This window comes from Heterodontus francisci, chromosome 1 (assembly GCF_036365525.1).
Source record: "Heterodontus francisci isolate sHetFra1 chromosome 1, sHetFra1.hap1, whole genome shotgun sequence".
Classification (NCBI taxonomy): domain Eukaryota; kingdom Metazoa; phylum Chordata; class Chondrichthyes; order Heterodontiformes; family Heterodontidae; genus Heterodontus; species Heterodontus francisci.
This window is the reverse complement of record NC_090371.1, coordinates 91,301,040-91,328,750: the sequence shown is the minus strand read 5'-3', so window position 1 is coordinate 91,328,750 and position 27,711 is coordinate 91,301,040. Positions and strand designations below refer to the sequence as shown.

At 42.6% G+C, this 27,711-nt stretch overlaps 1 protein-coding gene and 1 long non-coding RNA gene across 3 annotated transcripts in view; one reads left to right on the top strand and one right to left on the bottom strand.

Annotated features, from left to right (window-relative positions):
* The window catches only part of parp8 (poly (ADP-ribose) polymerase family, member 8), a 475,386-nt gene that overhangs the window by 312,898 nt on the left and 134,777 nt on the right, over positions 1–27,711 (bottom strand). Inside the window, exon 3 of one of the 2 annotated variants that reach the window (XM_068032748.1) lies at positions 19,907–19,944. In XM_068032748.1, the coding sequence (XP_067888849.1) occupies positions 19,907–19,944 (38 nt within the window). Of the gene's footprint in view, positions 1–19,078; positions 19,341–19,906; positions 19,945–27,711 lie in introns of those variants that run through there. The other variant, XM_068032749.1, reaches the window with a different exon arrangement.
* The window catches only part of LOC137370857 (uncharacterized), an 80,959-nt gene that overhangs the window by 350 nt on the left and 52,898 nt on the right, over positions 1–27,711 (top strand). Inside the window, exon 2 of the long non-coding RNA XR_010975135.1 lies at positions 3,443–3,543. This is a non-coding gene — a long non-coding RNA (uncharacterized lncRNA). The remainder of the gene's footprint in view (positions 1–3,442; positions 3,544–27,711) is intronic.

The window sequence follows — 27,711 nt, the reverse complement described above, 5'->3', positions numbered from 1 at the left end:
ATTAGCAAAGCATATGGGATCTTGGGCGTCATGAATAGAGGCATAGAGTACAAAAACAGGGAAATTATGCTGAACTTTTATAAAGCTGTGGTTAGGCCACAACTAGAGTATTGCATCCAGTTCTGGTCACCACACTTCAGGAAAATGTGGGAGTCCCTGAGGGAGTGCAGAGGAGATTTACCAGAATTGCTGTTTTGGAGACTATGGCGTCAAAACTCCAAGATGAAACTGCTGCCAAATTCAGCTATTTTGGACAGACATTACTGACAAACATGACAGAACAACTTCAAATCCTCAGAAGTCCACTGTTCTGGAGCTGTAAGAAGTCGACTGAATGAAATTAGGAATTTTTTGCTGATAGCAGATAAAGAAATAAATTTAGCGAGATATAATGCAAGAAAACCTACAACAATGAAAATGCAACTGGGGCCCTTAAAGTAAACTCAGGTCATCCCATTTACAACCAAAAAATTACTGTGCTTTTTTCTGAAATTGTTCTGTCAGGGATGGAGAACTTTAGCTTCAAGGTTAGGTTGGAGGAGCTGGGGTTGTTCTGCTTGGAGCAAAAGAGATCGAGTGGAGATTTGATGGCAGGATTGGATAAGATAGACAAAGAAAAGCTGTTCCCAGTAGCTGATGATACAAGGACTAGCGGACACAGATTTAAGGTTTTGGGCAAGAGATGCAGGGGGAATTTGAGGAAGAGCTTTTTTATGCAACGAGTGGTAATGACCTGGAACTCTCTGCCTATGAGAGTAGTGGAAGTGGAACCAATGAAAGATTTCAAAAGGAAATTGAATTGGCTCTTGAGGGAAATAAACTTGCAGGGCTACGGGAATAGAGTGGGGGAATGGGACTGACTGAATTGATCTACAGAGAGCTGGCATGGACTCAATGGGCAGTGTAGCCTCCTTCTGTCCCGCAATGATGCCATGACTAGGATGGAGAACTTACCAAACCTGCGACCTTCAGCACCTAGACAGACAAGGACAGTAGGTGCATTACCACGTCCAACTTCCCTGGCAAGTCAAACATCATCCTGACATGGCATATATCACCGTTTCTTCATCGCCACTGGTTCAAAATCCTGGAGCTTCCTACCTACAAGAGTTGTGAGCGTACCTTCACCATAAGGACCGCAGCAGCTTAAGAAGATGACTTATCATCATCTTCTCAAAGGCAAGTAGGGATGAGCAAAAAGTGCCGACTTTCCCAGCAATGCCCAAATTCCAAGAACGAATAAAAATATTCAAAGAAAGATTTCTACCACAATGACACAAGGGCAAAGTAAACATCTACAAATGGTACAGGTTTCAGTTGAGTCAGACAGGAGCCAATGTCCTTATAGTGAGGGAGCATTTAAACTAACAAATCTAGACCAAACAGGGAGAAAAGAGAGAGTGGTGCAGATAGAAAAGATACACAACGGGCAGCTCTTTCTTTCAATTGAGAAATCTATAAAAGGCACAATATTGTACTCTTCCATGGAAGAATTGGTCAAGGAACAAACTTCTGGGAAAGGGGAGATACCCGCAAATTGCAAATCACCACAAGTGATTGACGTTAGTCTGGCAAATTTGCCAATGTGCCCTCAATCTTCCCACGAGTTTCATGAAGCTGCTGAATTTGCACATTTCAAATTAAACTAACCATAGAAAGCTGGGGCTGGTACTTAACTGTGTATTGAGATTTATGTTCCTGCAATGCCAATCAACCTTTCCAAGCCAGAAAGGGAACAATTTAAAACTGGAATCTCACTGCTGGTAGAGGTTTTTAAAATATTAAATATTTTACCTTTTCTCTCTCCCTCATCCAATCTTCCTTTCCCTCTATTTTTCTTTCTGTACCTAATTTGACTCTGATGCATACTCTTTCCTCTCTGCTTCAGTCTTAAGGAAAAAGAAAGACTTGCATTTTATAGCACTTTTCACAACAGCTGGATGTCTCAAACTGCTGTACAACCAATGAAGTAGTTTCGAAGTGTAGTTACTGTTGTAATGTAGGAAACATGGCAGCTAATTTGCTCACAGCAAACTCCCACAAACAGCAGTGTGATAATGACCATATAATCTGTTTTTTTGTGATGTTGATTTAGGGATAAACATTGGCCAGGACACCAGAGATAACTCCCCTGCTCTTCTTCAAAAGAGTGCTACAGGATTGTTTACATCCACCCAAACAGGCAGACGGAGTATCTGTTTCAAGTCTCAGCTGAAAGACAGCACCTCTGATAACTCCCTCAGTGCTACACTGGAGTGTCAGCATTGATTTTTATGCTCAAGTCCTGGAGTAAGACTTGAACCCAAAACCTTGTGATTTAAAGACCAGAGTGCTACCAACTGCCATGACACTCTTAAAAATAATTGTTCAAGGAGATAGACTGCTGGCTCCGTCATTAACTAAGGCCCCAGATGATCTGTTGTCCCCAACCCCGTTATCAACTCACACTTCCAGCAAGGTACAGCGCAAAAAAATTGAGTGTAAGGATAAACTAATGGGGGATGCCACAAGATACACTGTTGTAGCAAATTCTGGACTATTGACCTCAAAATGATAGTTTAAGGTTCAGCTTGAGACAGAAAAGAGAATGATTACAATAGAAATACATGAACAAAGCATCTGAGGAGAAGAAGGATTAGCTAAGGAAATTGGGACGGACAGCCCTGGAATAGAAAAAAGGATGGAAGAAAAGTGGGTCATGTTTAGAAATACTATACACAGAAACATAGCACAATTTGATGAAATATAACACATAAAAAAGACTGTTTTGGATAACAATAGAAGTAATGTAGTGGATGCCACCCATTAAATACCCTGTCTGGCTTTCCCCTCAGTTGATTTAAAGGTGGTACACCAGACTGCAGCAAGCAGATACTGGGGCCATTGAAAGATCTTGAGGGTACCATGATATCATGTTATAAGGGATAGCAAATATACTATTCAAATATACATGTACACATAAATCTCCAACCACAGAATCTAAATTTCTAAAAGGGTGGGAGGATGGAGGAAGTACAAAAAAATTGTTCAGTACAACGAAAGCACTGATATTACCTGATAATGTGGAAGATTGCCCATGTGCTTACAAGCTGACAAATATATGCTAAATTTAACCAGGCCAAATATTGCCCTATCAACTGACTCCCAATCACCCATAAAGTGACAGATGCGGTCATCAATATTGCCATCACTATTACTTACCAGCAACCTGCTCACTGAGGCTCAGTTTGGGTTCCACCAGAACCACAAAGCTCCAGACATCACAGCTTTCATTCAGGTACGGACACAAAGCTGAATGTCAGAGGAGAAGTGAAATTAACAACAAAGCAGCATTCGACTGGGTATGACAGCAAGGAGCCCTAGCTAATCTGGTTGTCAAAGAGAAACCCCTCAAGGGGCTCGAGTCATATCTGACAAAAGAACTTTTTTTATTATTCTTTAGGAAATGTGGATGACACTGGCAAGGCAAATCCAGAGACCGAGAGAGATAAAAGAATATAAAAAAGCATCTCAACTGGCTTACTCAGTATTGGCTACACACAGGTGACTTTCATACAAACTGTTTTTACACTGTGTTTCTTTTGGGCCTCCTTATCTCGAGAGACAATGGATACGCGCCTGGAGGTGGTCAGTGGTTTGTGAAGCAGCGCCTGGAGTGGCTATAAAGGCCAATTCTGGAGTGACAGGCTCTTCCACAGGTGCTGCAGAGAAATTTGTTTGTTGGGGCTGTTGCACAGTTGGCTCTCCCCTTGCGCCTCTGTCTTTTTTCCTGCCAACTACTAAGTCTCTTCGACTCGCCACAATTTAGCCCTGTCTTTATGGCTGCCCGCCAGCTCTGGCGAATGCTGGCAACTGACTCCCACGACTTGTGATCAATGTCACACGATTTCATGTCGCGTTTGCAGACGTCTTTATAACGGAGACATGGACGGCCGGTGGGTCTGATACCAGTGGCGAGCTCACTGTACAATGTGTCTTTGGGGATCCTGCCATCTTCCATGCGGCTCACATGGCCAAGCCATCTCAAGCGCCGCTGACTCAGTAGTGTGTATAAGCTGGGGATGTTGGCCGCTTCAAGGACTTCTGTGTTGGAGATATAGTCCTGCCACCTGATGCCAAGTATTCTCCGAAGGCAGCGAAGATGGAATGAATTGAGACGTCGCTCTTGGCTGGCATACGTTGTCCAGGCCTCGCTGCCGTAGAGCAAGGTACTGAGGACACACTGTGTTTAATGTGATGTAAATACGACTAGCACCTAACACATGAGCCTTTTGTACCTCAGAGTAAGCAAACCATAATTTGCTGAGGCTGGCTGCAGGAAAGCCACAGCAAAAAAGTGCATCTTCCCAACAACTGGCCTTCGGGCATCTGACAAGATTACTTTGGCTTTGCTGCTGGCTTCACAAAATCTGTACATGAGAAGATAATAGTACCAATACCCCATTAAACTACATGTCAAAGCAGTTCTTGAAAGCAAAAGCTGTTTCACTCTGAAAACAGCATCACAAAAGACTCAGAACATTACCATAACTAATTAAGATGACACTGCTCTTCCATGAAACCACAGACCAACAAGCTCTTCGGCTGTTCAGTGACTGTTGAACCACATTTGCTTTCCTGCAGCTTTTATACTGAGTTCATGTTTTCTCTATCCTTCAATGCTAATTGGACAAAACACACAGGGTTTTGACATGCTGGCAGTTAGAACTGTTTGAAGAGGGTGATGTTCAAGGGACCAACATCTGAAACTCCTTTACTGCTAAAATTTTGTTGAGTCAAAGGAGGTGAAGGAATGCTCACAAGAAACCACTACTAGATAGCAGTGAAAATGTGAAAATCATTCAAAAAGGGTCAAACTGTCAGGAGAGAAAGTGCACACAGACATAATAAATGTCACTATAAAACTGTAGGAGCCCACAGTTCAGGAATCTGTTGCACTATGTTTAATGGAAAATGTTAATCCTTTTTTGTGGAGCTTGTGCAGTATTTGACTACTACAGAATGGGCTACTTTGGCACAGCATCACCAATCATTAAGCACAAAACACTAACACAAACACAGAAAAAAATAATGTTTTCAAAAACAACCTATTCCATGCTAGAACTTCATTTCTAATAGTTCCTAATGTATTTCAAACTAACATGATACTGGTGGAAAATGGGATATCAGTAACAGTGTGAGAGCTGCCCCTTTATGTTAAAGAAAGGGAAAAGCATTTGCCATTGTTGGATGAGTTTCTTTTTGACCTGATAACAATGACCATACTTACACCAAGCTCCCAGCTCAAATTATAGCATGGAATAGGAGGGTTGGTGTCCAAATGGAAAAAAATTGGCTTAAGGATAGAAAACAGTGAGTCGCGGTAAATGGTTGTTTCTTCAGACTGGAGGATGATAGACAGTGATGTTCCCCAAGGGTCAGTGCTAGGACAATTGCTTTTTTTACCCTATATATATGACTTGGATTGTGGAATACAGAGTGGAATCTCACAATTTGCCAATGATACCAAATCTGGAGATACAGAAAACAGTGAGGATTATATGAATCACCTGCAACAGGATATAGATAGGCTAGGAGAATGGGCAGAAACATGACAGATAGAATTTAATACTGACAAGTATGAGGTGATGTATTTTGGCAGAAGGGATAAGGTGAGGCAATATATACTTCATGGCACAGCTCTGAAGAGTGTGCAGGAACAGAGAGACCTGGGGGTACATGTGCATTGATCTTTGAAGGTGGAAGGACATAATGAGAGAGTGGTCAGTAAAGCATATGGGATCTTGGGCTTCATAAATAGAAGCATAGAGTACAAAAGCAGGGAATTTCTGCTGAGCCTTTACAAAGTTCTAGTTAGGCTACAACTCCACAACTATTGTTTTGCGTCCCGTTCTGGTCATCACATTTTAGGAAGGATGTGAGGGTGCAGAGGAGATTAGGCACAATGGTTCCAGGGGTGGTGGATTTTAGTTACAAGGTTAGGTTGGAAAAACTGGGGTTGTTCTCCTTAGAACAAAAGAAGATTGAGGAGAGATTTGATGGACGTGTACAAGATTATGACAGGCCTGCATAAGTTAAGAGAAGGAAAAACTGTTCCCATTGATTGATGATACAAGGACTAGGGGACATAGATTGAAGGTTTTGGGCAAGAGATGCAGGGGGAATGTGAGGAAGAACTTTTTTACGCAGTAGGTGGTAATGACCTGGAACTCACTGCCCACAAGGGTGGTAGAAGTGGAGACGATCAATGACTTCAAAAGGAAATTGAATGGGCACTTGAAGAAAATAAACTTGCAGGGCTATTGGGAACGAGTGGGGGAGTGGGACTGACTGGACTTGATGGGCCAAATGGCCTTCTTCTATGCCGTAAATGACTCTATGCTCTACTGTGAGCTCAGTCTGGCATCTGTGTCCTTCATGCCTTGGTTAGTGGCGGTGCTGCCGAGCCACTTTTGGTGGTGGACACTGAGGTCCTGTACCCAGAGTATATTCTGTGCATTTAGTGCATCTCCAAGTGGAGATCACCATGTTCAACATGAATTCATCAGTTGAGGGAGAGAGGTGGTAATCAGCAATAGGTTTCCTTGCCCTAATGCCATGAGACTTCATCAGGTCTGCAGTAAATGTTGAGGACTGCCAGGGCTACTCCCTCCTAACTATATACAACTGTGGGCAGGTCTGCTGGGTCTGTCTGGCCAGTGGGACAGTATATACCCAGGTATGGTGATGGAGTCTAGGACGTTGGCTGGTAGGTAAGATTCTAAATCAGGCAGTTGCTTGACTAGTTTGGGGTACAGCTGTCCCAATTTTGGCAGAACTCCCCAGGTGTCAGTGTGGTGGACTTTACAAGGTCAACTGGGCAAGGTGTGGCTTTGTCATGTCCAAATCCGATGCCTTAGTCGAGGCTAGGTGGGCTGTCAAGTTTTATTCTTATTGTCATTTTTATAGCCATTTGATACAACTGAGTGGTTTGTTAGGCCATTTCAGAGGGCCACATTGTTGTGGGTCTGGAGTCACTTATAGGCCAGACCAGGTAAGGACAGCAGGTTTCCTTTCCTAAAGGGCGTAAGTAAACCAGTTGAGATTTTGTGAAAATCACAGTCTTCCTGATCACCTTTGCTGACACTAGCTTTTTATTCCAGATGTATTTACTTGTAAATTCACAAACTGATTTGAACTCACATCTCCAGGCTATTAGTCCAGGCCTCTGGATTACAAGTCCAGTAACATAACCATTATGTTATGACATTGCCATGATGCTGTGACACTGAAAGCTCCTTCATGCTGTTCTTTTTTTATCAGCGCTGCCGTGATACTCCAAAATATTGTTCAACTAATGCCGGTTCTGAGTGTCAGTTCAGAACCTTTTTGATATATATTCTTTCTTCCCCTTCACATCACATAATTCTGCACAGGTTTTTCATGATTAGCCTTTACCAAAGACACAATACTCCAGCAAGCAATTTTTGTTTTCTTGTAACTTCTTTGAACCCATTTCAGGTTGAGATTAAAACACAGACCAGTGACACCAACAGTCAGAAAGTTCATTCCAGAATAATTTTGATATTGGGTGACAGTTTAAAACACATGATACCAGCTCAGTCCCATGACTTTCTCCTGATCTTTATTTCCAAGAGTGGTCAAGCCAATATCATCGCGTTATACCACCACACAAATTCAAAATCAATGCTCATTACTACTTTCCAGCTGTCTTGCTACCCTGTCTACATTCACTGATTTTTATTTTGCCAAAATAATGCCCGGGGCAAAATATTGGTCTGAAGTTATATTACTGACTAATAAAGCCTCACAAGGACAAGAAATAACACAATGTCAACCCAAGCTTCTAAATAAGCGTACTCTGTCCATAGCAATAAAATGCAGTTAAAACATTCCCAGTAATTGCAGAGAAAAAGTATCATTGTAAAAGCAGTGGCATTCCTGCTATGATTTAAATCACTTTTAAATAAATCTTTTCTGTCAGTCCAAGATCTTCGTTCTCTTCTATGGGTTAGATTCAAATCAAGATCTCAGAGTCTAATTAGTTTGCAGCAGCCATAAGGTGACCTGGTTAATTCAGTTTTAATATGACAAACCAACTTTCTTATTTCAAGTTGTGTTTCAATGTTCAGAAGTATTTTAGAACTGGGTTTTAATTAAACTCATCACATTGTTCCCAAACAAATCAGACTGTTGTGCGCCCAGAAATGGGCAAATATGAAGAAAGTGTTGGCATTGAAGATTAGAATACATACTGATATTAGCACATAAATGCTGTCAATTATCCATATAAAAAAGATGGATTTATTGCAATAATCTGGATAGATCACAACTATTAAGAGCACAAGAATTGTGATATTTCAAATTGCTGCCGTTCCATATATTAAAGGCTTGTGGATTTAATTTCAAGTTACCCTGTAGAGAATAGACTAGCAATAAAAAGCAGGAGTTAGTGATGAATGGAAAAAGTTCTGTTTGGGGTAGTGACATCAAATGCTGAACAAATTTTGGGCCTGGATGGCATATATTTAAAGCCCATATAAAGGAAAAGGCAAAAATACAATAAAAATCGATACATAAAAGCCTCAAGCAACAACATCTCTCTTCCTGTCTGTTTGCAGGCACACAGCTGTCAGGTGCCAACCAAAGAAACTGTTATGTAGGCTTCAGTACCGCTCAGGATTGAGGTTACTGTTAGTTTAGTTTCCCTGATGCAGGCGCACAACACAAGATTCAAGAATGCTTTGGGTTAGTTTAATCACATCATTAGAAGCATGTTACCTTTTGTAATTATTCTGGAATGGTCTCTGAATGTTGCTCACAAAGCTTGAAAATATGAACTCTTAAAGTACTCAAGGCTATGAGAAACTCTTTAAACTTATCTGAAAGCTCAATCTTCTTTAAAAATCCATCTTATTGCACAACAAGGTTTGGGTTTAATTGTGCAGTACCTGCATTCTTTTAATAATGTGGACATCGAAAAAGATGCATCTTTGTCCAAAGTTGGATAAGTTGTGCAACACAGCCTTAGTTGCAGGCATCATCCAGGGCTCCAGCTGGACATTTGCATGTGTAGATGTCAGGTGAGGCAGGTTCAAATTCAGCTACAATGCACCACCCATTGCTGAATTACCAATCAGCACTGACTGACTAAGCTCACTAATGAAGAAGCCTACTTGGATGAGGTACCATAGGCTGCTGTCTTCCACTATTACAACTACCACTACCACTACAACAACTACCACAACCGCTACCACAACAACCAACAACAACATGGATTAATGTAAAGTCTTTAATGTTGTAAAACCTCCCACAGTGTTTTACAGGAACAAACTCAGATATAAATTGACACTGAGCCAAAGAGGGAGACATTGGGCTGAATTTTCGAACCATTGTTTTTTTCCAGTCATTGGGACTATTTTCATGTTGTGAACCCGTTTGCTGGAGCAGCGGTCCTCTCAATTGCTCTTTCTCAGAGCAACCCAATTAAGGGTCTGTCCCTGGGCTTCCCAACCATGCAGAACTGCGGGCAGGATGACGTGGCTTTTTTGTCAGATGAAGAGTTTCTAATGATAGTCGTTTGGTAGTACAGAACTTGAGTGTTGCTGAAAATAGAGACATGTTGTCAAAGCTTTTCGTCTTGCACTAATCAGGACAATCCACAAGAATACCAATGTAAGGGAAAGTAACAACATTATAGTGTATGAGAAAAGAATGCTGATTGATTGGCAAGTGAACTCTGATTGGTAGAGGCGTTGCCATGGAAAATATACAAGTTTATGGTAACTGACAGTTAACTGTCAAGCTTTGTTTGAAATTTAAACCAGGCAGCTTGACTCAAGGTATTGCCCTGAGGAATGAATCAGTGAATGGCTGTCACTTATTTTGTTTAGCTGAAACAGGTGCAATGTGTGTACATTTTTTTTGTCTGCAAAGAACAGGGCCCTGTATATTAATATATGTAGCTTCCAGTATGCGCAAATGCGCCACACTGCGAGCCCCACTGACAATCATAAATTAGTTGTCAGCGTAACTCTGAACACACTGAGGATTATTTAGCAAATGTTGTCCAATTGCGGAATCACATCTAATGTTGGACACTGTGTTTTGAGTTTTGCAAGCGAGGGCTGGTTGGGTATGGCCTGTACCTTGCCGGTTGCAAACAGTGGAAGGGATATGTTGTTTGAAACAATTTGCCAGTCTTTGGGAAGTTAGGCCTATATACCTAGCATCACACTGGCATTGAAATTCATATATCGCGTTACTCATTTGTGTGATAGGCAGAACGTATTTTTGGCTTGACGGCAGCATCCTGTTAGCGGCAAACACCCACACATGTTGCTGATGTGCGAAACAGCTAGCTTCACCTGTTGCTCAAATTTTTGGAATACATTACCCTTCCAGGGTAAATTGGGGTGGACTGCGCACTTTTCAGGGCCGAAAATGACGGCCTTCGGCCCATTCATAAGTTTGCACGATATACAGCGGAAAATAATGTGACCATGGTAGCCATTGTCACGCAGGATGCCTTTGATTCGCCCTATTTCAGCATCAAGCTTGCATGGTGAGCAAATGCCTCGGGCCCTATTTACGAGGTTGCCAATAAGGCAAATCTTATAGCATGTTGGCAGGAAAAAAGACAGAGGCGCAAGGGGAGAGCCAACTGTGCAACAGCCCCAACAAACAAATTTCTCTGCAGCACCTGTGGAAGAGCCTGTCACTCCAGAATTGGCCTTTATAGCCACTCCAGGCGCTGCTTCACAAACCACTGACCACCTCCAGGCGCGTATCCATTGTCTCTCGAGATAAGGAGGCCCAAAAGAATAGCATGTGGAACTGTAAGAATCCAAATGCATGTATTGACCAGTGAAGGTAGGCTTGCGGTAGACAAAGAACAAAGAACAGTACAGCACAGGAACAGGCCATTCAGCCCTTCAAGCCTGCGCCGATCTTGATGCCTGCCTAAACTAACACCTTCTGCACTTCTGGGGACCAGATCCCTCGATTCCCATCCTATTCATGTATTTGTCAAGATGCCTCTTAAACGTCGCTATCGTACCTGCTTCCACCACCTCCCCTGGCAGCAAGTTCCAGGCACTCACCACCCTCTGTGTAAAGAACTTGCCTCGCACATCCCCTCTAAACTTTGCCCCTCGCACCTTAAACCTATGTCCCCTAGTAACTGACTCTTCCACCCTAGGAAAAAGCTTCTGTCTATCTACTCTGTCCATGCCGCTCATAACTTTGTAAACCTCTATCATGTCGTCCCTGCACCTCCGTCGTTCCAGTGAAAACAATCCGAGTTTATCCAACCTCTCCTCATAGCTATTGCCCTCCAGACCAGGCAACATCCTGGTAAACCTCTTCTGTACCCTCTCCAAAGCCTCCACGTCCTTCTGGTCGTGTGGCGACCAGAATTGTACGCAATATTCTAAGTGTGGCCTAACTGAAGTTCTGTACAGCTGTAGCATGACTTGTCTATTTTTATACTCTATGTCCCGACCGATGAAGGCAAGCATGCCATATGCCTTCTTAACTATCTTATCCACTTGCGTTGCCACTTTCAGTGACCTGTGGACCTGTACGCCCAGATCTCTCTGCCTGTCAATACTCCTAAGGGTTCTGCCATTTACTGTATACTTCCCACCTTGGTAAAGAACCCCTTAACAGATTTCTCAACTAGTACGTCAAGAAAAGGGAGCTCATTTGATGGTTCCATTTCAATGGTGAATTTGAGCGCAGGATGGAGCCCATTAAGACGTGTAAAGAAATTATTGCATGCAGCTGCGGATTTAAATATAGCAAACGTATCAGATACATATCGGAAATATGCAAGAGGTAGGAGATTAGGTGTCATTCCCTCAAAGACACGCTTCTCATGGAACCCAACAATGATGTTTGCGAGAACTGGGCCTAGAGGCATCCCATGGCAACACCATCTAACAATAACATGTCCCTTCCGCTGTTCGCAACGATCGAGGTACAGGCCGTACCCAACCAGCTTGGAAAACTTGCAAAACTCAAAACACAGTGTCCAACATTAGAGATTATTCTGCAACTGGACAACATTTGCTAAACAATCCTCCGTGGCAAGAGTCAGGGATGTGGGGCTGTGGGAGGTGTGGGGGTGGGGGGGGGGAGGTGGTGGTTGGGTCTCCAGTGACAGACACCTTGTCGGCACTGGCAATGCATGGCTGCCTGTTCCATTGTGAAGGTGGTCTTGCACCATGAGGGTGTAGATGTCAGCAGTGACCTGCCATCAAAGCCTAAGCCTCCTGAGACACAGGTACTCAAACATGTCGGGATAGCTACTCCATTGCCTTTAGACCCTCTGTTGGGGTTCACACCTCCTTCCATCTACATCTCCGTACCCATTCCTCTTCCCTATGGAGGGGTCAGGTGGCTGTGCAGAAGGCAGCTGGTGCCGCTGCTGGCTGCTGTTTTTGCAGTTGGAAGCCCCCTGACATAGACACTCAGCAGAGGGGGAAGGTGGAGCTGCACAGAATGCTCCTGTGTCACTCTGAAGGCTGGCAGCAGAGAAGTGCAGCTGAGGGTGGGTGAAGTGCTGGTCAGGTGAAGTGCCTTCCTCACTTGTCAAGCAGTTACAGCACTCTCTGAAAGAAGGCAGCCTCTGAGCCCAGCCATGTCTGCAGCACTTCAGTGCAACTGATCAAAGCCTTCACAGCTTGTCAGTTTCACTGAGGTAATCCCTCCTGTTGTGCTTTTGTGTTCTCCGAACTGGGGACACAGTTTGAGACTTTTGGGAAAGAGGGATTTCACTGGGAAAATCCCTCTTAATTGGCTTTTTAACAGGTTTGCTTATCTGCCAGTGCATTCAACCCACCCCTGGGAAAATCGGGAACACATCAGCTTACCTGCACCCAAGATTTTTTCTAATTTTTGTGCACCCCCACCTCCATGAGACTGGGAAAAATCCCCCTATTAGGGCAGTGACCAAAGGTTTGGCCAAAGAGGCAGATTTAAGGGAGCATTTTATAGAACAGAGAAGTATAGAGGCAGAGAGGTTTAAGGACGGAAATCCAGAGCAAAGGGTCATGACATCTGAAGGCACTTATCACTAGTGGGGCAAAGAAAGCGAAGGATGCAGGAGAGGCTACTGTCTACTGTCTCCTGTGGAACAGTATCCTAGCATGAATCATTATCTTTAAAAAAAGAGAAAATCGGGGTTGGGAAAATTAACTGCACAGGTGTCAAATGTAACATTGGTTAACAGTTAGATATTCAAAAAAGTTGCAATCATACAAGGACAAATGACTTGTAAAGCCAGGGAACAGCCCCATATCATTTACTTTACTTTGAAAATGCCACTTTGTATGAGCATTTCCTTCTTCTGCGAAAGCCTTTGTGGTGTCAAGTTAAATATAAGCTGTCATAGCGGAGACTAATGTCACCCATTCCTCAATGCAGTGAGGAAACAGGAGACTCTCCAATGTCTGATAACCATTCTTTTGGCCATCATTAATAATTTGAAACTAATCTCATTTCCCCTTTTAATAATTGTCATTCAATAGTGATGAGTCACTCAGTACACTAAACAAGACAAACCACACACTTCAGACAGCGTTCCCAGAAGATCTGAATCCTAAAAAGAAAAGTATGTGATGTAACAAGCTTCTATTCAGGCCTGATTCACACAGGTCACGTCTGGCGCTTCAAGATTATACTGGACTCCAATATACCCAGTCTAACATTTTGAATTAAACCAATTTAATTCTGCATCATGCACTGTGTTATATGCCCTCCTCCAGTATAGGCTCCACAGTCTGATAGAAATTGTGAATGCTAATCACAGTTGACCGAGCCCTGTCAATCAATTCTTATCATACCCATGCAGATAACTATGAAGCCAAGATGGCAACCCTTTTTACCCATATTAACCTCCACCAAAATCTTGTAATCCCTTTATATATCAGTGCTGCCACAAATGGAAGCTCCAACTTGGCAGCAGGGCAGTAAATTAAATGTGATGGAGGTGCTGTCTTAGCCGATGGTGAGACACCAAAAACAATGATTTTTCCCAATGTCTGATGAAAAAGAAAAAAAAATGTATTATATAACATCTTTCACCACCTCAGGATGTTCCAAAGAGCTTTACAGTCAATGAAGGAAATTTGGCAGGCAATTTTCACACAGCAAAATTCCCCAAACAACAAAGATAATGACCAGATAATCTGTTTTTTTGTGATATTGGTTCTGGGATAAATATTGGCCAAAACATCAGGAGAACTTCTATGCTTGTCTTTCAATAGTGCCATGGGATATTCTTTATCGATTGCTAAGCAAGACGGGACCTCATCTGCAAGATGGCACCTCCAAGGGTGCAGCACTCCCTCAGTACTGAAGTATCAGTTTAGATTATATTCTCAAGTCTCTACTTTGGAACTTGAACCCACAAACCTCTGACAAAGAGGCACGAGTACTACCACAGAGACAAGACACAAGAACACAAGAACACAAGAAATAGGAGCAGGAGTAGACCATATGGCCCATCGAGCTGGCTCCGCCATTCAATACGATCATGGCTGATCTTGAATTTCAATTCCACTTGGCCAGACTGGCACTTTGTCGCAAACATGGGCATTGGCAACCATTTTTTCTGGCCACACTTATGCTTCCTGCTCAGCTTACCCATTTGCAATGTTGTTTGCCCATTGCTACTTTGCGTGGACTTTCTCCAGCTATTGGTAAAGATCTGTTGCTCAGACCATATAAATTTCAACTTCCAATCAACTGAGCATGTTCAGTCTGATATACGTACAGTTGTTCGCCATGTGACTATGGGATCTGCCTGGACTGGAAACGGGATTGATTCCACTGGGAGCCTAGACTTCCAATTTATTGTTCTAAAATATAAGTGGGAGCATCAAACTGCAGTGCACTGACATCAGCCTGTCTGATCTGCAGAAATTTATCGGAACTTGCCTGAGAATAGAATAATAACACCAGAGCTAGGTGAATAATTTAAAGGTTGCGCTCATAAAGAGGTCTTTCACCTTTGGGATGCCTCTCTCAAAACCTTAAAACAAGCTGCATAGCTGCCAGTTTCTTGGGTTGTTCTGTTCAGGGGTTCTGGAATGGCTTTAAAAAACCTCCCTCCAGTTAAATTTATAATGGTTGAAACTATTTTCTGGCCACCTTTTTATTCTTGGTTATAGTCTTTTGGGAAGAAATTGGTTCTCGTTGCGCCTTTTTTCCAGCCAGAAAACAGGGCCACGGCGACCCAATGATGGAAGACAACACCCCGGGTGGAATTTTATGCTCTCCCCCACGGCGGGTTTGGAGGCAGGGACAGCGTATAGTCAGGTGGGGTGGTGGCAAAGCCGGTGAACAGCTTCAGGAAGACCCGGCTTCAGGAAGAGGTGGTGTGGGGGTGGTGGGGGTGGGGACGCTGAGAGCCACCCTTGCTGTAAGCATAAAATTCACTCCCCCTCACCCTACGTCCAATCCGCACCTACATTAAGGGAACTGTTATATTGATAAAAGTGGCTTTCCAGACCTCCCTACACTTGCAGGCTGGAATAGTTAGGTGTCTGCAATCTGCGCCCCCTCACCCACGCACCCCCCCACTCCCCGCCCCCCAATTATTACATGAATCTGACCAGAGTATGGAGGTGGTGTGGTCCCTGGGATGAGGGGGTTGTCCTATAATGAGAGGCTGAGTAAATTGGGCCCATACTCTCTGGCGTTTAGAAGAATGAGAGGCGATCTCATTGAAATGTACAAGATTCTGAAGGGGCTGGATAGGGTCGACACTGAGAGATTGTTTCCGCTGGTCGGGGAATCTAAAACACGGGGGCACAGTCTCAGGATAAGGGCCCAATCATTTAGGACTGAGATGAGGAGAAATTATATCACTCAAAGGGTTGTGAATCTTTGTAATTCACTACCCCAGAGGATGTTGGAGGCTCCATCATTGAATCCATTTAAGGCTAGGATAGACAGATTTTTGGCCTCCGAGGGAAACAAGGCCTATGGCGAGCAGGCGGGAAAATGGAGTTGAAGCCTAAGATCAGCCATGATTTTACTGAATGGTGGAGCAGGCTCGATGGGCCGTATGGTCCACTCCTGCTCCTATTTCTTGTGTTATATTACTGTACTAGTAGTCCAGAGGCTTGGCCTAATAATCTAGTAATCTCAAATCCTATCATGGCAATTTGAGAATTTGAATATAGTTAAGAAATAAAAAGAAAATCAAGAAATAAAAAACGGATATCAGTAAAACGGTGACCATGAAGCTATTATATTGTCATAAAAGCCAAACTAGTTCAATAATTTCCTTTAGGGAATGAAACTTGCCATCCTTATGTAACTCCAGTTTCACACCAATGTGGTTGACTCTTAATTGTCCTCTGAAATGGCCTAACAAGCCAAGGCAACTAGGGATGGACAATACATTTTGACCACGCCAGTGATTCCCACATCCCGAGAGTTTAAAAAAATTCCATGGCAGAAGCATAGACTCTCCTATGGGCCTCCACTGCAGATTGACCTGAAGCTGCCAGATACTGCAGGGCGAATGGCAGTAGTGGAAAAATATCCATCAGGGAGCTGTAGATATGATTAAAGGATTTCTCCAACAGTCTGCTGTATATTGTCAGAGACTAGCCCCCATGCTGGAAAATACATCATGATCTGCAAGCATCTTTTAAAAACCTGAGATCTCGATCCCCAAAGTTTTCAACTGAGGTGTAATGTTTTTTGATCTTCCAGCTGGCAAATTCCTTCCTCCGCATCTTCTACCACAACATCTCCTATCCACCCATTTTTGCTATGACGCCCAGTGTGCTCCCATCTGGCTCATTATCTGATACCTGTAGTTAATTGCCCAGGTATGTCATGTACACAAAAAGGAGGACAAGTCCAACCCGGCCAATTACCGCCCCATCAGTCTACTCTCAATCATCAGTAAAGTGATGGAAGGCGCCGTCGACAGTGCTACCAAGCAACACTTAGCAATAACCTGCTCACTGATGGTCAGTTTGGGTTCTGCCAGGGCCACTCAGCTCCAGATCTCATTACAATCTTGGGTAAAACATGGACAAAAGAGCTGAACTCAAGAGGTGAGGTGAGAGTGACTGCCTTTGACATCAAGGCAGCATTTGACCAAGTATGGCATCAAGGAGCCCTAGCAAAACTGGAGTTAATGGGAATCAGGGGGAAATCTCTCCACTGGTTGAAGACATACCTAGCACAAAGGAAGATGGCTGTGGTTGTTGGAGGTCAATCATCTCAGCTCCAGGACATCACTGCAGGAGGTCCTCAGGGTAGCGTCCTAAGCCTAACCATCTTCAGCTGCTTCATCAATGACCTTCATTCAATCATAAGGTCAGAAGTGGGGACGTTCACTGATGATTGCACAATGTTCAGCACCATTCACGATTCCTCAGATACTGAAGCAGTCCGTGTAGAAATGCAGCAAGACTTGGACAATATCCAGGCTTGGGCTGATAGGTGGCAAGTAACATTCGCACCACACAAGTGCCAGACAATGACCTTCTCCAACAAGAGAGAATCTAACCATCTCCCCTTGCCATTCAATGGCTTTCCGGCTGCTGAAACCCCTATCAACATCCTGGTGGTTACCATTGACCAGAAAGTGAACTGGAGTAGCCATATAAATACCATGGCTACAAGAGCAGGTTAGAGGCTAGGAATCCTGCGGTGAGTAACTCACTTCCTGACTCCCCAAAGCCTGTCCACCATCTACAAGGCACAAGTCAGGAGTGTGATGGAATACTCTGCACTTGCCTGGATGGGTGCAGCTCCAACAACACCCAAGAAGCTCGACACCATCCAGGACAAAGCAGCCCACTTGATTGGCACCCCATCCATAAACATTCACTCCCTCCACCATTGAAGCATAGTGGCAGCAGTATGTACCATCTACAAGATGCACTGCAACAGCACACCAGCACTTAGACAGCACTTTCCAAACCCACGACCTCTCCCACCTGGAAGGACAACTGCAGCAGATGCATGGGAATACGACCACCTGCAAGTTCCCCTCCAAGCCATACACCATCCTGACTTGGAACCATATTGCCATTCCTTCTCTCTCACTTGGTCAAAACCCTGGAACTCCCTTCCTAACAGCACTGTCGGTGCACCAATCCCACAAGGGTTGCAGTGGTTCAAGTAGGCAGCTCATCACCACCTTCTCAAGTGCAAGTAGGGATGAGCAATAAATGCTGGCCAAGCCAGTGATGCCCACATGCCAGGAATGAATTTAAAAAAAATATCTGGGTTGGTACTTGGAAGGGAGTGGGTGACTTATGATGCATGTGATGAAGTTCTGGCAGGGCCGAAAACAGAAGCTGCTTCATTGTTGTTCTTCATCTTTTGCTTCGTTGTCTGGCACATCAAGAAGAGGATAGGACAAGAAAAGTTCAGGACTGGTTTCAGAGAGCAAGTGGCTATCAGGAGTGACAGAAGGGTTTCATGATCTGGTTTGCAGATTAGTAATGCGGAGAACAAAAGGAAGAGAAATAGAATTTTAGTACAAAGCTCCTGTTGGTACCTGCTGTGCCCCAAACAGCCCTCTCTCCTCTGCCTCACTTGGTCCAACAATGCTTCCACTGCTACTGTGAGTGCTGCACCATCCTGTACAGCCAGCAGATATTTTTCAGTAGCAAACCTTCAGACTCTTCTTCCCAAACCAGTTTTCAATGTGCCTAGCCCTTTGAGCTACCACACACATTTAAATCTTGCGAGAGCTCTCTGACTGCTGGAAAGCCTCCTATTGGCCCTCCAGATTCGGAAGCCCACCCACTATCCTTAATTGGACAGGGCTTGTGCAGGTGGCCACTTAATTAGCTGCCTCCTGCAAAAATCACCCTCTGGGTCCCGCTGCCAGCATTTGTGATGCCCAACCCACATTTCATCGCAATGGCGGGATTGGAACCACAGAATGAAAATTCAACCTAGAAGTTCACAAACACAATGGATAAGCTACTAATGAGCAGTGTTAACAATGCCCGCAGTTCAGCCTCATTATAACAATTTATCTAACTTCCAGATACTTCAGTCCAGTGAGTTCTAGTACATTTGGAAGTCTTACCTGATAGACTTCCACAGGGACTGCACTCCATCAGAAATCTGGCTCATTGTTTTCAGAAACATTTGAATAAACTATTGACTTAAACAGAAAATGTTTCAGAATCAAGATTCCCTTTAAAATATCAAGTATTGCCACAGGTTTTATCATTATGATAGGCTTCTGTTGATTGCTTGTGACTATTTTTGCTGCTGATCTCATCAGGGTGCGAGCTTGGAGGAGTTACTGAGCCCAACACTGCAAGAAAGCTGAAGCATTCTGTGCTAATGACTATATTCAAAAAGAACTAACAGATAGACAGAAAGAAACAAAAGGATGTTAAGGTTAATGATCACCCTTTGTGACTGTTTGAATTGTGAAAGTATTACTGATGGTGACAATTTCTGTCTAAGATTAGCAATTTTGATTTATTCTAACAACAAAGCTGCTCTTGCTGTGTGAAAAGAAGTTTGACACTTTTTTGCTTAATGGACTCTTGAAGTAATCCTACGGATTCGATCACAAGTCCCATTTAGACCCTTCACCCTAGTACATAGATTCAATTTGCTTTGGCTGAGAGCTGCTCCAGGTCACGTACTGCTTACCTACTGAATGTACTGACAGGCATTTGGTTACCAGTTTACATTGGTAAGCAATTTATATTAATCATTTTCACCAGCCTGAGCTCTTTCTTCCATTTGGAAGCAACAAGCTAGTCACTATTCAGGTAAGGGCCAATGAGCACACACAATCAGCACACATACAAACAGGCCGTCCAATCCAATGCGGTAAAACTCAGATGTGACATATATCTACCACATTCTTAACAATAGAACTTTGAGAACTGAGTACCTGGATAATCCTCGGAGACGTGAACTGAATAGGACACCCTGTTGAGGAGAAAAACAGCAATAATTAGAACAGATAATTCTACTCAAAACTTGCAGCTTTGTTCCCATATCCCTTCAATCCCTTTTCCTCCATTCATCTATCCAATCTAATCTTGAGTGTTGACATAGTTATGTTGACATCATTCTCTGCTGAAGTGGACAATTACCACAAATTCATTCTATCTGGTGTTAATTACGAAAGAAATTTTAGTCTGGAATAATTCTGAAAATTGTAGTAAATTTTTAAACTCCATTGTTTTTTCTTCCCATCAAGATTATACTGGCATTAAAAATGTAAATTATTTGACTAATTTTCTTTTTGAAATTGTAGGTTATTATAAAAGTACTATCTTGATGAATGGTTTTGTGCAAACCCTTTTTTTGTTGCACGTGGACAAATGTAAGAAGAGCTGTGTCATTTTGTCATGATATTATAAGTAAGTAATGTGAGGTGCATTTATGCTATTAGATCATGCATTCACAAACAAATAAAAACAATTAATTTGACAAACTTTTTTCATGAGGACAAGTGCCTCTTTAAAAGGCAGGCATTTGCATATAATACTGTTGATAATTACTAACCATCATTCTATGACCAGAGGATTGTAGTGGATTTCATTTTGTAACTAGACTAAGTATCAAATGCTAAAGCAAAAACAAAATTCTGACATATCAGCTCAGTAACACCAGATGGGTGATTGCGATGAAATTAGACTTCTAAAATTAAACACTTTACCATAAATACTAGCTTGTCTACTATTATAAAGCAAAAAAGTTCAAATGAAAAGACAGAACAAATATTTAGATTTTCAAGCATACATACAGGGATTTTAAAAAAATCCTATTTGGCAAAAGGACTCTGAACTTCAGATACCAAAGCTGAGGATGTTAATCTTTTACTTACTATTAATGATTTTTTTTTAAATGTCAGTTTCTATATAGAACTGGTTAAGTTCATAAACCACAATAGGCACGAGTTGCATATTATGAACAAATGCACAAACAAAGTTGTTTGTCTGTTCCTGTGGTGCTATGAAAAAATCCCAACACTACACATATACATATGCACACTGTAAATGAAGCAAATTCCGCAGTGCCATTTTGTTTATTGGTCAACCAACAGTTTAACATATGCAGAAACCTATCACCATGATGAAGATTCTAGAAACCAAACAACCAAGTATTTTCTTTGCCTGCTACAGAGTATACATTTGCTCTCACTTACACCTGCTTACCTAAGCCAACAGAACCTAGGTAGAGGCTGGGAAGTGGAAAGGCTTAGAGCCGCTTCCCCCAAGAATGCATGTTGGTAATACTGCAATTTAACCATGATAAAACTAGCAGAGAGCACTGGCAAGCTTCCCACTACTTGGTCGGTTAAGACTAGTCTATTCGTTACAATGACTGACAGAGTTATCTGGAGCCATGTAGGAAGAATCTCAGTTGCCAGTGACAGGTCTACCATTCCAGGTTGCACCATCACTTGAAGAAGAACAACAACCTATGCACCTTTACTGTAATAAAGCATGCCAAGGAACTGTACAGAAGCATTATAAAACATAGTGTGACCACCAAGCCACAGAAGGAGATATTAGGCCAGATGACCAAAAGCTTGCTACAATTGTACAGGGTTTTGTTGAGACCACATTTGGAGCACTGTCCAGCATGTCTTGTTTTTATTTCAGATTTCCAGCAGTATTTTCCTTTTATTCTGGAATACAATGTGCAGTTTTGGTCACCACATTTAAGAAAGACTATACTTGCATTGGAGGCAGTACAGCAAAGGTTCACTAGATTGTTCCCTGTGACGAGGGAGTTGTCCTATGATGAGAGGCTGAGTAAATTGGGAATATAGTCTGTGGAGTTTAGAAGAATGAGAAGTGATCTAATTGAAATGTACAAGATTCTGAAGGGGCTGGATAGGGTAGACACTGAGATTGTTTCCACTCGTCGGGGAATCTAAAACACTGAGGCACAGTCTCAGGATAAGGGGCCGGTCATTTAGAACTGAGATGAGGAGAAATTATTGCACTCAAAAGTGTTGTGTTTCATTGGAATTCTCTACCCCAGAGGGTTGCAGATGCTGCATTGTTGAATACATTTAAGGCTGGGATTGACAGATTTTTGATCTCTCTGGGAAGCAAGAGCTATGGCGAGCGGGCAGGAAAGTGGAGTTGAAGCCTAAGATCAACCATAATCATACTGAATGGCGGAGCAGGCTCGATGGGCCATATGGCCTATGCCTGCTCCTATTTCTTGTGTTCTTAGTCAAAGAAGTAGGTTTTAAGGAGTTTCTGAAAGGAGAAAAGTGAAGTGGAGAGGTGGAAAGGTGTAGGGAGGGTATTCCAGAGCTTGGGGCCTAGGCAACTAAAGGTGTGGCCGCCAATGGACTATTGCACTCTTACTCTGCTTATGTTTTGGATTACCAAGCCTGCCACAGATGATTGACTCCATCCAATCTCCTATTCATCTTGGAGACAGGTCAACTATAGAAACCTTGCCTACCTCCTCCAAGGAAAATAGTCATTAGTTGATCATTCAGCAACTGATCAGCACAGGTTTGCGCACTCATTACGTAAACACTACACATCAGGAACTCATGCAAAATGTGCATATGCATTGCCACTGTCCTCTTGTCACAATGTAGGTGCACAACATATAGCTTTGAACAATGATTCCACAACTTGCAAGCACACAGCTTCAGCCTTCCTCAACCCAAGACAGGTACTGAGCCACGGATATGTTAATGTACATTCTTGTACCTATCGTCCAGGTACCACCTTCCAGCAGATGTCATTGCAAGCCTCAATAGTTTTCGTACTGGTTAGATGGCAGACAGCTGCACTCAAACATTGTGGAAAGAACTATCTGAGACATCTTGTGATGTGTCAGTTACATTGATCTTCTATGCTGGCACCAGGAACCAGCTCATTCAGTATGGTAGCTTTCTGAAGTTGTGATGAAACCATGTCAGGATCTGCAGCCATGTTGTTTCAGCTTACTGTGCTTCTGCTAAAAAAAAGTCAGCAGTGCTGCTAGCCTGATTTATATTTTCTTATTTATCCAAGTGTTTCTGCCAGAATTTTTTTGCCAAAAGTGAATGTTTTTCATTATCATTTATATGACCTCACTTATCTGAGGCATTGTACAAGAGGGATCAGTTTGCCAGAGCAAATTACTTGCCCACTGATTTGAATCCTTACACTGCTATTCTAGCTTGCCCCCTTGTCTGAATCCCAATGCAACTGTCTCTCCTTGTCTTCAACTGCAGAGATAAACAGGACAGGTGAAACCAGAAGAGTAGGTGGTGCAGTGGTTAGCACTGCAGCCTCACAGCTCCAGCGACCCGGGTTCAATTCTGGGTACTGCCTGTGTGGAGTTTGCAAGTTCTCCCTGTGTCTGCGTGGGTTTCCTCTGGGTACTCCAGTTTCCTCCCACAAGCCAAAAGACTTGCAGGTTGATAGGTAAATTGGTCATTATAAATTGCCCCGAGTATAGGTAGGTGGTAGGGGAATATAGGGACAGGTGGGGATGTGGTAGGAATATGGGATTAGTGTAGGATTAGTATAAATGGGTGGTTGATGGTCGGCACAGACTCGGTGGGCCGAAGGGCCTGTTTCAGTGCTGTATCTCTAAACTAAACATAAACAGTAAGAGGAATGGTAAATAAAAGGGAAAATTAAAAGGTAGAGAGACACACTAGTGAAGAAAAGAGTGAGATAACATTAACAAGGTAGGAGAGACCGAGATTTTGAAGTGAAACAGAGAGCCAAAAGTGAAGTGGCAGAGAGAAGCTAACATTAAGGATAGAGTGACTGAAGTGAAGGAGGAAATATTGACAGAAGAGGAGATAGGCAAGTATTGAGGATAACAGAGGGAGAGAAATGAAGGGAGAGAACAAGAAATTAAGCTAGAAGACAGAAGTGAGAAAGATTAGGAGATAGAGAAATAGGGAAGAGAGAGATAGGCAGAAGTGAAGAAGTTGAGAGAAGCAGAAGAGAGGAACAGAAGTGGACAAGAATCATATGGCTCTAGAAAGGCAAACTAGATTTGGAGTTGGATGGGAATTTTAAATCATGCTTTTCCCGGACACAAAAATAATTTAATCAGATGCCACCCACTCCTTAGTTGTGTCATAAAGATTTGCTTGTAAAGCTTGGACATCTCTGTAGTGGGAACTTAAATCAAAGCCACATATCAGACTTCTGAGTATTCTCAGGCTGAGTATTTCCAGCACTTTCTGATTTCCAGCATCTAAAGTATTTTGCTTTTAATTTTTTTTTAAAGTTGTTTTGCTTACATTTACCTATTCTTAGCTTCTGCCACACGTTCCAGAAATTCCATCACAACAACCAGGAGCAAAGGATAATGAAACAGGAATAGATGTTTATGATGAAGAGGACAAGAAGCAACAAGAGGACAGGAATTTCTTTCTTATCGACTATGATGAAGACAATGAGATTGAGATTGAGGATGATGATGATGAGGAGGAACAGGATACTGAGGAAAAGGCCACACAGGAGTCCCTGGAGAAACAGTCTTCCCCATGTACCTCTGTCACTCCCTGCATCATATGCTTTCCCAATCCCATGCACCCTAACTGAAATAAAACAAAATCAGGGACCCAGTACAGACACAATTTGAAAATCTTGGTCCCGGAGGTCATCTCTAGAACCCGATGCCTCTGAGATAATCCACAATTTTCAATGTGAGGTTGGGGGGAAGGGAATGGGGAAGCCAATTAAGGGCCCATTAAGCTCATGAAGGAGTGGTGGTGATCCGATTCAATGGCAATTCCAGGGAGCTTGACCAATCTGGTGCACAATAGTGCACAGTTGTTGGGCTCACAGCAGGCAGGGGGAAAGCTTTATTACTGCATGATGAAATGTTTTGGGCCAACAGGGATCTTGTGCCGGGACAAGCGCAGAACATTTTTTAAATTCTGGAAGCGCTGCCTCAACTCTTTATTCCACTGGCCCTCTACGGAGCTGCCTGTTCTCATCAGAAAGGCAGCAGCAGGCCCCATCATGGCTGCCGTCTGCCTTTGCCGCTCACGCTCTGCAGGCAACTCCTGCCTCCTGCAGACGCTCAGTGCTACTAAGAGCTTGCAGCTCAGGAATGGGGTCGGGACCTGGAAATCATCTGGGCGTCAGGTTCCCGACCCCCGTTTTGAAAATTCAGCCCATCGAGACTACAGCACAGAAACCTATCTTTCATCCTAACTGATTTATATCCGCATTTCTGCACCACACAAACCACCTTTCACTTCTTTTCATCTAATGGCATCAGCATAACATTCTATTCCTTTCTCCCCAGTGCATATCTAGCTTTTTTTTCAATGCATCTATGATATCTGCCTCAACTACTCCTTATGGTAGCATGCTCCATATTCTTCTTGCTTTTTGGATAAAGAAGTTTTTCCTTCAAATCACTATTGGTTTTATTAGTAACAATCTTATATTTATGACCTTTAGTTTTGGTCTCCTCCACAAGTGGAAATATCTTCTCTATATTGAACCTATCAAATCCTTTCATTATCCTTAAGACCTCTCTCAGGTCACACTTCAACGTTCTCTTTCTTAGAGAGGTTGATAGCAAGAAGCTTTTTCCCAGAGTGGGGGATTCAATTACGAGGGGTCACGAGTTCAAAGTGAGAAGGGAAAGGTTTCGGGGGGATATGCGTGGAAAGTTCTTTACGCAGAGGGTGGTGGGTGCCTGGAACGCGTTGCCAGCGGAAGTGGTAGACGCGGGCACGATAGCATCTTATATGATGTATCTAGACAAATACATGAATGGGCAGGAAGCAAAGAGATACAGACCCTTAGAAAATAGGCGACAGGTTTAGATAGAGGATTTGGATCGGCGTAGGCTTGGAGGGCCGAAGGACCTGTTCCTGTGCTTTTCTTTGTTCTTTGTTCTTTGATGCCTACTCTCTTTTTGTTTTGTGGTAAGCTTACTATTCATTCTGCGACCTGTCCCCTGACTCCACATGCTCTGACATGAATCTGAGTCATGAATCTCTGAGTCATGAATCTTCTAAGGGTATGTCACCTGGAGGTAATTAGAAAATGCCTTTGAGATATGACACGAGGTGATTAACAGAGATGTTGGAACTGGAATACTGGGGACTATTTGTGGATATAAAACCTTCCAATGGAAGCAGAAAGGTCTGTCAATAGAATAAAAGCAAAATACTGCAGATGCTGGAAATCTGAAACAAAAACTGAAAGTGCTGGAAATACTCAGCAGGTCTGGCAGCATCAGCGGAGAGAGAAACAGAGTTAATGTTTCAGGTCAGTGACCTTTCATCAGAACGTTCTGTCATCAGAAGACATCAGAAAAGTGGGTACGTGGAATCTCAAAAGGAGAAAATAATTGAAAAATGGGGAATATACATTAAAAAAGACCATGCATTTTCAGAATACAGATTGCATTTATGACATCTTAGTTTCTGTTAAAATCCATTCTGGTGTTTTTTGGATAACGACATGGCACAGCTCCAAAGTTATAGTTAAAATAGAAAGTCCTGAATTCACTCTGATTCAATGAGTAGTCTTTGTCAGTAAGCACTCAGCTGTGAAAGTGCTGATGATCCAGATAGTTACCTGTTATGGATTTCTATGATTTGCCTTCAGTTAATGCACTGTGCTTAGAAAATTGCAGCAAATATCATCATCAAATGAATGGATTCCATCAATAAATAGACTATACTTTAACAAAAAAGGCACCTAAATTGTGTAAGACTATAAACAATATTGAATAAACATTTCTAATAGCTGAAATCATTTTCATAGTAATGTTAGAAAAACTAATGTCAGATCTTGTACTGTTAAACATGATTAAAGTCCCACTGATTCCGAACATAAATCTGAGGTCAAAATTCAATGTACATCTACTACCCTAGCTGTGGATTTCCTTACCTCCCTGAGGTTTTTTCCTCCTATATTCTGCAGGCTTTTCAAGCTCAAGTTTAACATAATTTATTTTCTTTATGATTTATTTTGTCTTCTGTCTTTTCCTTTTCAAACTTAGTGGAGTCCTGCACTATGGGTCTCAGCACTTCTCTAGCTTTCTTGAAAAAAAATCTGCATATCATGGTGGGACTGGGATAAAACCATCCATCTCCCGATGTTACTTGTCTGGTTCTACAGTTAAACACATTACCTTAAGCATTGAGAATTGATGCCTTTACTTAACTTGGCAACATCACAAAGCCAACTTCAGGTTGGAAAGGAGTTGCAGCAGAGGCCAGTCATCTCCTGTATAGTGAGGGAGAGTAAATGAAAGTTCTAGTTTCACCATTCAACATCTAATTAGAGAAAAGCAAAAGCAAAGACTACGGACAAGAGGCTTGCTCACCATCATAGGCATGAATTGAGCAAGATGCAGAAATATCTGAGAAAGACAATATTCAAGAAAAGACAGAATGACTTATCAATGAGGAAAAGTAATGATACCTTGGCGGTTTTCCTTTGCCAACCATAGACTTTGAGATCCTGCTCCTGATCCAATCTTTTGTGAAAATTCCAGGTGTTTATGGGAAAGGTCAATTTTGGAATTGAAAGCTAGTCTCAGTTATGGTGCCATGAAACTATAATCGATTATAAAAAAAAAAACACCTGGTTCCCTAATGTCCGTTAGGGAAGGAAACCTGCCTTCCTTACCTGGTCTGGTTTGGTCTACATGTGACTGCAGACCCACAGCAATGTGGTTCACTCTTAACAGCCCTCTGAAATGGCCTAGCAAGCACTCAGTTGTCAAGGTGAG